Source organism: Salmo trutta, chromosome 28, assembly GCF_901001165.1.
Source record: "Salmo trutta chromosome 28, fSalTru1.1, whole genome shotgun sequence".
NCBI lineage: Eukaryota > Metazoa > Chordata > Actinopteri > Salmoniformes > Salmonidae > Salmo > Salmo trutta.
Window position 1 is genome coordinate 1,294,364 of NC_042984.1, and position 11,591 is coordinate 1,305,954.

Consider the following 11,591-nt stretch of genomic DNA (forward strand, 5'->3'; position numbering starts at 1 on the left):
TTTCATCTTGTTCCTTGACATAAAGTCTTGTTTTGAGGTGTTTGAACTGACCTCAAGTTGATGCTAATATGGCTAAAATTCACTAGCTAACTAACTGTAACAATATATTTGAGACAAGTGCTCCTTCTACACGAAATATAGTTTCCATGTTGTCCGTCTAAAGCCATCCCTATGGGTTTTATCCCATAGCTCCACACGCATCGGTATTGCTGCTAAACAACCAACCCTTCTATAAACCCCATGTCCCCTTTGTTAAAGCATAATACATATGAAATATAACATGTAGTTTGTTGTTCTTTTGGATGTACATATACGTTCTATTGTTTGTATGTTAAAAAAAAAAAGTTTTGGTTGAATTAAAACATGTAAAAAGTTTTGGTTGAAATAAAAATAGTTTTATACGAGTAGAGATGACTGGTCTTTGTTTTTAACTTATGTGCTTACAAATCCCCCCCCCCAAAAAGGTGACCAATGTAAAATATATACAAAATAAAATTTTAACTCAGTTTGCTTCAAAACATATTTTAATAATTAGAGTAAGCAGCATAACATTTCAACAACAGTTATTTTTCCAACGGTCAAATGAAGCCACATATTGGACTTGGGTTCCGTACAAATACAAGTAGGTCGAACCCGTCTCAACAAGGATGCTTTCACTTTCAGAACTACAAGTGTGTGTGTGGGATGAATACTGTAAATTAAAAGACACTGCCTAAACATTGCTATGAATGAATCCCAGCCTTAGGTCTGTACATACCTATATAAAAAGGGAAAATCTCAAACACAAAGTGTGAAGTAATTACTGTTACCAACACAAAAGGGACAGAGCACGAAAACGAGATGTGCTACTGGCATGTTCTCTTGGGATGTTCCTCGGTCTTGTCCCGAGCTTCTCTCTTGAGGGCCGACGGCTGGACCCGAGCTTCTACACTGTCCACGGTCTCCACCACACCACCCTACACACACACACACACACACACACACACACACACACACTTAATTAACTGCTGAAGGCAAGCATCTTCAAATTAAACAATGAAGTAATTCAGGAGATATTTGATCATTGAACAGCATATCCAGCTCTGTAGCTACACCCTTAATAAAACAGCCTGGTATTTTATAGAATGAATCCATGTTCACTGAATAGAAGAAACCTAAACATTCCTACACTGACGGAGTTACAGCGCCACCTAGTGGCGAGAAGACATCTAATCTTATTGGTAATGCTATTGGTCACCTATTCAGCAGATGCCATTGGTCACCTATTCAGCAGATGCCACTGGTCACCTATTTAGCAGATGCTATCGGTCACATGCAGATGTTATTGCAGGTGTAGTGAAATGCTTGTGTTCCTAGTTCCAACAGGGCAGTAATATCTAACAATTCACAACAATACACACAAACCTCAAAGTAAAATAATGGAATTAAGGAATATTAGGATGAGCAATGTCATTGTGGTATTGACTAAAATACAGTAGAATACAGTTTATACATATGAGACGAGTTTAGTATGTAAACAATAATGGAACACTGGTCACTTTACTATAGTGGCCAGTGATTCCATGTCCATGTCTATGTTCACAGGGCAGCAGCCTCTAAGGTGCAGGGTTGAGTAACCAGGTGGTAGACGGCTAGTGATGGCTGTTTATCAGTCTGATGGCCTGGAGATAGAAGCTGTTTACCAGTCTGATGGTCTGGAGATAGAAGCTGTTTACCAGTCTGATGGCCTGGAGATAGAAGCTGTTTATCAGTCTGATGGCCTGGAGATAGAAGCTGTTTATCAGTCTGATGGTCTGGAGATAGAAGCTGTTTATCAGTCTGATGGTCTGGAGATAGAAGCTGTTTATCAGTCTGATGGTCTGGAGATAGAAGCTGTTTACCAGTCTGATGGCCTGGAGATAGAAGCTGTTTATCAGTCTGATGGTCTGGAGATAGAAGCTGTTTAACAGTCTGATGGCCTGGAGATAGAAGCTGTTTATCAGTCTGGTGGTCTGGAGATAGAAGCTGTTTATCAGTCTGGTGGTCTGGAGATAGAAGCTGTTTATCAGTCTGGTGGTCTGGAGATAGAAGCTGTTTATCAGTCTGGTGGTCTGGAGATAGAAGCTGTTTATCAGTCTGATGGTCTGGAGATAGAAGTTGTTTATCAGTCTGATGGCCTTGAGATAGAAGCTGTTTTTCAGTCTCTCGGTTCCAGCTTTGATGCACCTGTACTGATCTCGCCTTCTGGATGATAGCGGGGTGAACAGGCAGTGGCTCGGGTGGTTGTTGTCCTTGATGATCTTTTTGGCCTTCCTGTGACATCGGGTGGTGTAGGTGTCCTGGAGGGCAGGTAGTTTCCCCCCGGTGATGCGTTGTGCAGACCGCACTACCCTCTGGAGAGCCTTCCGGTTATGGGCGGTGCAGCTGCCGTACCAGGCGGTGATACAGCTCGACAGGATGCTCTCGATTGTACATCTGTAAAAGTTTGTGAGTGTTTTTGGTGACAAGCCGAATTTCTTCAGCCTCCTGAGGTTGAAGAGGCGCTGTTGTGCCTTCTTCACCACGCTGTCTGTGTGGGTGGACCATTTCAGATTGTCAATGATCTGTACGCCGAGGAACTTAAAAAAAAAAAACTTTCCACCTTCTCCACTGCTGTCCCGTCGATGTGGGAAAGGGGGTGCTCCCTCTGCTGTTTCCTGAAGTCCACGATTATCTCCTTTGTTTTGTTGACTATGAGGTTATTTTCCTGCCACCACACTCCCAGGGCCCTCACCACTACATAACATTACTACATTGACATGGAGTTACAGCCCCACCTTGTGGAGAGAAGACACCACTACATATAGGTCACTCAGTGTGTCTACGGTCCACACACACACACACATATATATATGTATGTATGTGTATGTGTGTGTGTGTGTGTGATATTATATATATATATATATATATATATATATATATATATATATATATATAACCACCTGTTAACATTACCTTGTTGTTCTGTACAGCATGTTTCTCTGTCCACCTCTTGGCCTTCTCCAGATATACCTGCTTGCTGTACTTCAACTCTGATGACTGGGAGAGAAACAGAACAACTCAGTGTGTGAGACAGATAACATACCCTGAGTCACCCTCGGTGAGTGGGTGAGTTGGGATACGGGAAAAAAACATTTCCAATTCACACATGTATTAATACACACTTGTACATGTGTGAAATAAGGCCAATGTAAACACCCACCAAAAGTATGATTAATTACAAATTATACTGAACAAAAATATAAATATGGAACATGCAACAATTTCAAAGATTTTACTGAGTTACAGTTCAAATAAGGAAATCAGTCCATTGAAATAAAATTCATTAGGACCTAATCTATGGATTTCACTTGACTTGGCAGGGGCTCAGTAACGGAAGGGCTGGGAGGGCATAGGCCCACCCACTGGGGAGCCAGGCCCAGCCAAATCAGAATGAATTTTTCCCCCACAAAGGACATTATTCCAGACAGAAATACTCCTCAGCACCACCTCTGAAGATCCCGTAAGTGAAGAAGAAGTATGTGGAGGGCTGACGTGGTCTGAGGAGGTGAGGCCGATCGGACGTACTGCCAAAGACTCTAAACCGACGATGGAGGTGGTAGAGAAGTTAACATTAAATTCTACCTCAAAACTTCAGACATCTGTGGCATTATGTTGTGTGACAAAACGGCACATTATAAAAAAAGAGGCCTTTATTGTCCCACAGCACAAGGTGCACCTGTGTAATGATCATACTGTTTAATCAGCTTCTTGATATGCCACACCTGGTCAAGTGGATATGTTCACTAACAAAGATGGAAACAAAATGTACGCACAAAATTTAAGAGAACAAAGCTTTTTGTGCGTCTGGAAACCGTGTCATGAAACATTGGACCAACACTTGTTCAGTGTAGAAAACTCTGTGTGAGGAGGACTACAGGACCAACATCAACTCATTAATATGGAGTTGGTCCCCCCCTTTGCTGCTATAACAGCCTCCACTCTTCTGGGAAGTCATTAATATGGAGTTGGTCCCCCCCTTTGCTGCTATAACAGCCTCCTCTCTTCTGGGAAGTCATTAATATGGAGTTGGTTCCCCCCTTTGCTGCTATAACAGCCTCCACTCTTCTGGGAAGTCATTAATATGGAGTTGGTCCCCCCCTTTGCTGCTATAACAGCCTCCTCTCTTCTGGGAAGTCATTAATATGGAGTTGGTCCCCCCCTTTGCTGCTATAACAGCCTCCTCTCTTCTGGGAAGTCATTAATATGGAGTTGGTTCCCCCCTTTGCTGCTATAACAGCCTCCACTCTTCTGGGAAGTCATTAATATGGAGTTGGTCCCCCCCTTTGCTGCTATAACAGCCTCCACTCTTCTGGGAAGGCTTTAATATGGAGTTGGTCCCCCCCTTTGCTGTTATAACAGCCTCCACTCTTCTGGGAAGGCTTTAATATGGAGTTGGTCCCCCCCTTTGCTGCTATAACAGCCTCCACTCTTCTGGGAAGGCTTTAATATGGAGTTGGTCCCCCCTTTGCTGCTATAACAGCCTCCACTCTTCTGGGAAGGCATTAATATGGAGTTGGTCCCCCCTTTACTGCTATAACAGCCTCCACTCTTCTGGGAAGGCTTTCCACTAGATGTTGGAACATTGCTGCGGGGACTTGCTTCCATTCAGCCACAAGAGCATTAGTGAGGTCGGGCACTGATGTTGGGCAATTAGGCCTCACTCACAGTCGGCGTTCCAATTCATACCAAAGGTGTTCGATGGGGTTGAGGTCAGGGCTCTGAGCAGGCCAGTCAAGTTCTTCCACACCGATCTTGACAAACTATTTCTGTATGGACCTCGATTTGTGCATCGGGGCATTGTCATGCTGAAACAGGAAAGGGCCTTCCCGAAACTGTTGCCACAAACTTGAAAACACAGAATCATTTAGAATGTCATTGTATGCTGTAGCGTTAAGATTTCCTTTCACTGGAACTAAGGGGCCCGAACCATGAAAAACAGCCCCAGACCATTATTCCTCCTCCACCAAACTTTACAGTTGGCACTATGCATTGGGGCAGGTAGCGTTCTCCTGGCATCCGCCAAACCCAGATTTGTCCGTCGGACTGCCAGATGGTGAGGCGTGATTCATCACACCAGAGAACGTGTTTCCACTTCTCCAGAGTCCAATGGCGGCGAGCTTTACACCACTCCAGCCGACGCTTGGCATTGCGCATGGTGATCTTAGGCTTGTGTGCTGCTGCTCGGCCACGGAAACCCATTTCATAAAGCTCCCGACAAACAGTTCTTGTGCTGATGTTGCTTCTAGAGGTAGTTTGGAACTCAGTAGTGAGCTTTGTAACCGAGGACAGACGATTTCTATGCGCTACGCGCTTCAGCACTCAGCGATCCCGTTCTGTGAGCTTGTGTGGCCTACCACTTCGCGGCTGAGCCGTTGTTGCTCCTAGACATTTCCACTTCACAATAACAGCACTAACAGATGACCGGGGCAGTTCTAGCAGGGCAGAAATGTGATTTACTGACTTGTTGGAAAGGTGGCATCCTATGATGGTGCCACGTTGAAAGTCACTGAGCTCTTCAGTACGGGCCATTCAACTGCCAATGTTTGTCTATGGAGATTGCATGGCTGTGTGCTCGATTTTATAAACCTGTCAGCAACGGTTGTGGCTGAAATATCTGAATCCACTAATTTGAAGGGGTGTCCACATACTTTTGTATATATAGTGTATATCAGCTATGGGGTCAGCCTGTCTGGTACATCAGCTATGGGGTCAGTGTCTGGTACATCAGCTATGGGGTCAGTCTGTCTGGTATACCAACCAGCTATGGGGTCAGTCTGTCTGGTATACCAACCAGCTATGGGGTCAGTCTGTCTGGTATACCAACCAGCTATGGGGTCAGTCTGTCTGGTATACCAACCAGCTATGGGGTCAGTCTGTCTGGTATACCAACCAGCTATGGGGTCAGTCTGTCTGGTATACCAACCAGCTATGGGGTCAGTCTGTCTGGTATACCAACCAGCTATGGGGTCAGTCTGTCTGGTATACCAACCAGCTATGGGGTCAGTCTGTCTGGTATACCAACCAGCTATGGGGTCAGTCTGTCTGGTATACCAACCAGCTATGGGGTCAGCCTGTCTGGTATACCAACCAGCTATGGGGTCAGCCTGTCTGGTATACCAACCAGCTATGGGGTCAGCCTGTCTGGTATACCAACCAGCTATGCTATGGGGTCAGCCTGTCTGGTATACCAACCAGCTATGGGGTCAGCCTGTCTGGTATACCAACCAGCTATGGGGTCAGCCTGTCTGGTATACCAACCAGCTATGGGGTCAGCCTGTCTGGTATACCAACCAGCTATGGGGTCAGCCTGTCTGGTATACCAACCAGCTATGGGGTCAGCCTGTCTGGTATACCAACCAGCTATGGGGTCAGCCTGTCTGGTATACCAACCAGCTATGGGGTCAGCCTGTCTGGTATACCAACCAGCTATGGGGTCAGCCTGTCTGGTATACCAACCAGCTATGGGGTCAGCCTGTCTGGTATACCAACCAGCTATGGGGTCAGCCTGTCTGGTATACCAGCTAGCTATGGGGTCAGCCTGTCTGGTATACCAGCTATGGGGTCAGCCTGTCTGGTATACCAGCTATGGGGTCAGCCTGTCTGGTATACCAGCTATGGGGTCAGTCTGTCTGGTATACCAGCTATGGGGTCAGTCTGTCTGGTATACCAGCTATGGGGTCAGCCTGTCTGGTATACCAGCTATGGGGTCAGTCTGTCTGGTATACCAGCTATGGGGTCAGTCTGTCTGGTATACCAGCTATGGGGTCAGTTTGTCTGGTATACCAGCTATGGGGTCAGTTTGTCTGGGTTTAAAACGGAGGTTAGATCTGGTAAGCTCACTCCAAAACTTAAAATGACGCACCTTTTCAGGGGCGTAACTGGTTAGTACATTGTGAAGCAGGGCGGCAACGTGTGTTTGGGAAGCGAAAAAAAAAAAAAAAAGGACTAGTTTGAGTCGTTGTACGGACAGGGACAGGGAAGGGGCGAAGGGACCAACTAGTTTGAGTCGTTGTACGGACAGGGACAGGGAAGGGGTGAAGGGACCAACTAGTTTGAGTCGTTGTAAGGACAGGGAAGGGGCGAAGGGACCAACTAGTTTGAGTCGTTGTATGGACAGGGACAGGGAAGGGGCGAAGGGACCAACTAGTTTGAGTCGTTGTAAGGACAGGGAAGGGGCGAAGGGACCAACTAGTTTGAGTCGTTGTATGGACAGGGACAGGGAAGGGGCGAAGGGACCAACTAGTTTGAGTCGTTGTATGGACAGGGACAGGGAAGGGGCGAAGGGACCAACTAGTTTGAGTCGTTGTATGGACAGGGACAGGGAAGGGGCGAAGGGACCAACTAGTTTGAGTCGTTGTATGGACAGGGAAGGAGCCAAGGGACCATAACGTTACTCACTATGTCAGCCATGAGTGGGTCGTCAAGGTTGGGTTCAGCCATCAGCAGCTGTATGGAGGTGAGCACTGTGGAGATGTTCAGGGAAGGTTTCCACGCCCCCTACACACACACACACACACACACACACACACACACACACACACACACACACACACACACACACACACACACACACACACACACACACACACACACACACACACACACACACACACACACACACACACACACACACACACACACACACACACACACACAGTGGAGGTTGACTGTCCATGTTGTATCTTGAGTGGGAGTGTATGTGTGTTACCATAGGTGTTGGTTTGAGTGTGTGTGTGAGTGTGTGTGTGTGTTACCATGGGTGGTAGTTTGAGTGTGTGTGTGTGTGTGAGTGTGTGTGCGCGTTACCATTGGCGTTGGTTTGAGTGTGTGTGTGTTACCATGGGTGGTAGTTTGAGTGTGTGTGTGCGTTACCATGGGTGTTGGTTTGTGTGTGTGTGTGTGTTACCATGGGTGGTAGTTTGAGTGTGTGAGTCAGTGTGTGTGTGTGTTACCATGGGTGGTAGTTTGAGTGTGTGTGTGCGTTACCATGGGTGTTGGTTTGAGTGTGTGTGTGTGTTACCATGGGTGTTGGTTTGAGTGTGTGTGTGAGTGTGTGTGTGTTACCATGGGTGGTAGTTTGAGGGCGTCGTGGCAGATGCGACCATTGTTGTCTATGTTGGGGTGGTAGATGGGGGTCAGGAACCTCATCTTAGGCGGCTCAAAGGGATACCTGCAGGGTTAGGAGAGAACTTAGGGGGGGTCAAAGGGATACCTGGAGGGTTAGGAGAGAACTTGGGGGGGGTCAAAGGGATACCTGGAGGGTTAGGAGAGAACTTAGGGGGCTCAAAGGGATACCTGGAGGGTTAGGAGAGAACTTAGGGGGGGGTCAAAGGGATACCTGGAGGGTTAGGAGAGAACTTAGGGGGGGGTCAAAGGGATACCTGGAGGGTTAGGAGAGAACTTAGGGGGGGGTCAAAGGGATACCTGGAGGGTTAGGAGAGAACTTAGGGGGGGTCAAAGGGATACCTGGAGGGTTAGGAGAGAACTTAGGGGGGGGTCAAAGGGATACCTGGAGGGTTAGGAGAGAACTTAGGGGGGGTCAAAGGGATACCTGGAGGGTTAGAAGAGAACTTAGGGGGGGTCAAAGGGATACCTGGAGGGTTAGGAGAGAACTTAGGGGGGGTCAAAGGGATACCTGGAGGGTTAGGAGAGAACTTAGGGGGGGTCAAAGGGATACCTGGAGGGTTAGGAGAGAACTTAGGGGGGGTCAAAGGGATACCTGGAGGGTTAGGAGAGAACTTAGGGGGGGTCAAAGGGATACATGGAGGGTTAGGAGAGAACTTAGGGGGGGTCAAAGGGATACTTGGAGGGTTAGGAGAGAACTTAGGGGGGGTCAAAGGGATACCTGGAGGGTTAGGAGAGAATCATCACGATCACTGTACCTAAAACATGTACTAGACCTGTATCTACTCCGAGGTTTGAATATGTGTGTGTGTGTGTGTGTGTGTGTGTGTTTTATGTCCGAGTCACATCATACCTGTCAGGAACTACGATCTCCAGTGAGAAGACTCCTCCTTCAAACGGAGTCTCAGCTCCCCCCACTATTTCTACACAGGACGAGAGACAGTAACAACACCTATGTAGTTTTATATAGATATAAACGTCTATCACTGATCACTACTATAATCTATGTTTATAATATACAGTATATATATTATTGATCAACACCAATAGGCTATCGATAGGCAGATGCATGAAAAGAGTTCCTTCAACACATACACCAGTACCCACCGAGAGGCTACATAAACGTACGATTGACTGATCGATAAGTAGACAGACAGACAGATTGACTGATCGATAAGTTGATTGATTGATAGATTGACTGATCGATAAGTTGATTGATTGATAGATATAGATTGACTGATCGATAAATTGATAGATTGGTACTCACGGGCCCGGAGCTCGTCCATCTTCCCCTCGGTCTGCCAGCAAGTGATCCCCGGTGAAGGCTCCATGCTAAGCAGCTGTAACTCGCGTTTCAGACGTGAGGTCCTCTGCATTATCTCTCTCTCTCTTTCTCTGAGGACACACGGTGAAAGACATGTTCAACTAGTTAACTAACTCGTTACTTAGCTACAGACCAACCTTAGCTAGCTATATAACGTTAACGTTACAGTAGCTAGTTAGAAGCTTTGTGTCAACTAACGTTACTTACGTTAGCAATGATGCTGGACACTTGTTGGGTATATTATTATCGATACATTTGTGCTTACCTGGACAAAATAGTATGTCTATTTTCGCTTCAAATACACCTGTAGGCGAGAGAAAGATGTAGCTAGGTAGGTAGTTTCTGAAGGGGCGTTTGACAGAATGTTTAGATTTTCCCTCCTTATACTTCACCGGAAATTCGTTTTTTTGTGAAGTGCATTGTGGGTGTTGTAGTTCATTGGCAGAATGAAGAAAACGTATCAAATAAATTTGTAGGCCATCTACCAGAGCTTCATGCAAATTATAGAAACATTTGACACTAAGTCAATATACATATATTCAGATTTATTTTCAAAATAAGGTTTATTATATCAAATTCAACTGGTATGAAGTTTTTATGTTTATTTCACCTTTATTTAACCAGGTAGGCTAGTTGAGAACAAGTTCTCATTTACAACTGCGACCTGGCCAAGATAAAGCAAAGCAGTGCGACACAAACAACAACACAGAGTTACACAGTCCGTTGTCAATCAATCAATCAAATATATTTATATCATCCGATGTCACAAAGTGCTGTACACCACACAGCCCCCTGCCCTGCTGAGCCAGTCTGGAGAGAGAGACTGGCCTATATCTTCACCACACCCCCCCCCCCCCCTGCCCTGCTGAGCCAGTCTGGAGAGAGACTGGCCTATATCTTCACCACACCCCCCCCCCTGCCCTGCTGAGCCAGTCTGGAGAGAGACTGGCCTATATCTTCACCACACCCCCCTGCCCTGCTGAGCCAGTCTGGAGAGAGACTCTCCTATATCTCCTCCACTTTTTCTTGTGTCAACATTTTTAATTCTACTCAAGACACATTATCTTCACATATTGTAGATGCTTTTCACTGACAATCACAACTCAGTAATCAGTAATCCCAACTCAGTAATCAGTAATCACAACTCAGTAATCAGTAATCCCAACTCAGGAATCAGTAATCCCAACTCAGCAATCAGTAATCCCAACTCAGTAATCAGTAATCACAACTCAGTAATCAGTAATCACAATTTAGTAATCAGGTTGAATTATTGCCAAATTGCCCAAATTGCGGGCTTCCCTAATAGGCAGAGGCATACGAGCTTGTGATTTGAAACAATCCACAGCTATTAAAAAATATATCTAATGATCATTGATTATTCTGTGGCTAAGTCATGCTTTCTGGTGAAATATTTTGAAATATATCATCTTATTTATTGTATAGACAGGTATAATTATAGAATATTGGCAAACTTTACTTCCCTATTGGACCCACCACTATGCCATTTCTCTCCTGTTCTATTGGACCCACCACTGTAGGGTTGCCAGTTCTCTCCTGTTCTATTGGACCCACCACTGTAGGGTTGCCATTTCTCTCATGTTCTATTGGACCCACCACTGTAGGGTTGCCAGTTCTCTCCTGTTCTATTGGACCCACCACTGTAGGGTTGCCAGTTCTCTCCTGTTCTATTGGACCCACCACTGTAGGGTTGCCAGTTCTCTCCTGTTCTATTGGACCCACCACTGTAGGGTTGCCAGTTCTCTCCTGTTCTATTGGACCCACCACTGTAGGGTTGCCATTTCTCTCATGTTCTATTGGACCCACCACTGTAGGGTTGCCAGTTCTCTCCTGTTCTATTGGACCCACCACTGTAGGGTTGCCAGTTCTCTCCTGTTCTATTGGACCCACCACTGTAGGGTTGCCAGTTCTCTCCTGTTCTATTGGACCCACCACTGTAGGGTTGCCAGTTCTCTCCTGTTCTATTGGACCCACCACTGTAGGGTTGCCAGTTCTCTCTTGTTCTATTGGGGACCACTGTAGGGTTGCCAGTTCTCTCCTGTTCTATTGGACCCACCACTGTAGG

At 46.1% G+C, this 11,591-nt stretch overlaps 1 protein-coding gene across 1 annotated transcript; it reads right to left on the reverse strand.

Annotated features, from left to right (window-relative positions):
- Positions 1-506: 506 nt before the first annotated feature.
- Positions 507-9,916, reverse strand: ube2t (ubiquitin-conjugating enzyme E2T (putative)). The gene is made up of 7 exons (XM_029718249.1): positions 9,774-9,916; positions 9,452-9,579; positions 9,038-9,107; positions 8,125-8,230; positions 7,459-7,557; positions 2,974-3,057; positions 507-956 (listed from the first exon to the last, which is right to left on the reverse strand). Exons 2-7 carry the CDS (start codon positions 9,558-9,560, stop codon positions 846-848), a joined length of 579 nt encoding a protein of 192 aa, XP_029574109.1. The 5' UTR covers positions 9,561-9,579; positions 9,774-9,916; the 3' UTR covers positions 507-845.
- Between the last annotated feature and the right edge of the window lie 1,675 nt (positions 9,917-11,591).

Excerpts from the sequence above, each read along its gene's own strand:
- ube2t (XM_029718249.1), bottom strand. The coding sequence starts at position 9,560 with ATGCAGAGGACCTCACGTCTGAAACGCGAGTTACAGCTGCTTAGCATG. Across the intron at positions 8,231-9,037 it reads GAGATCGTAGTTCCTGACAG|GTATCCCTTTGAGCCGCCTA; the intron begins GTATGATGTGAC and ends CTAACCCTGCAG. Across the intron at positions 957-2,973 it reads ATGCTGTACAGAACAACAAG|GGTGGTGTGGTGGAGACCGT; the intron begins GTAATGTTAACA and ends GTGTGTGTGTAG.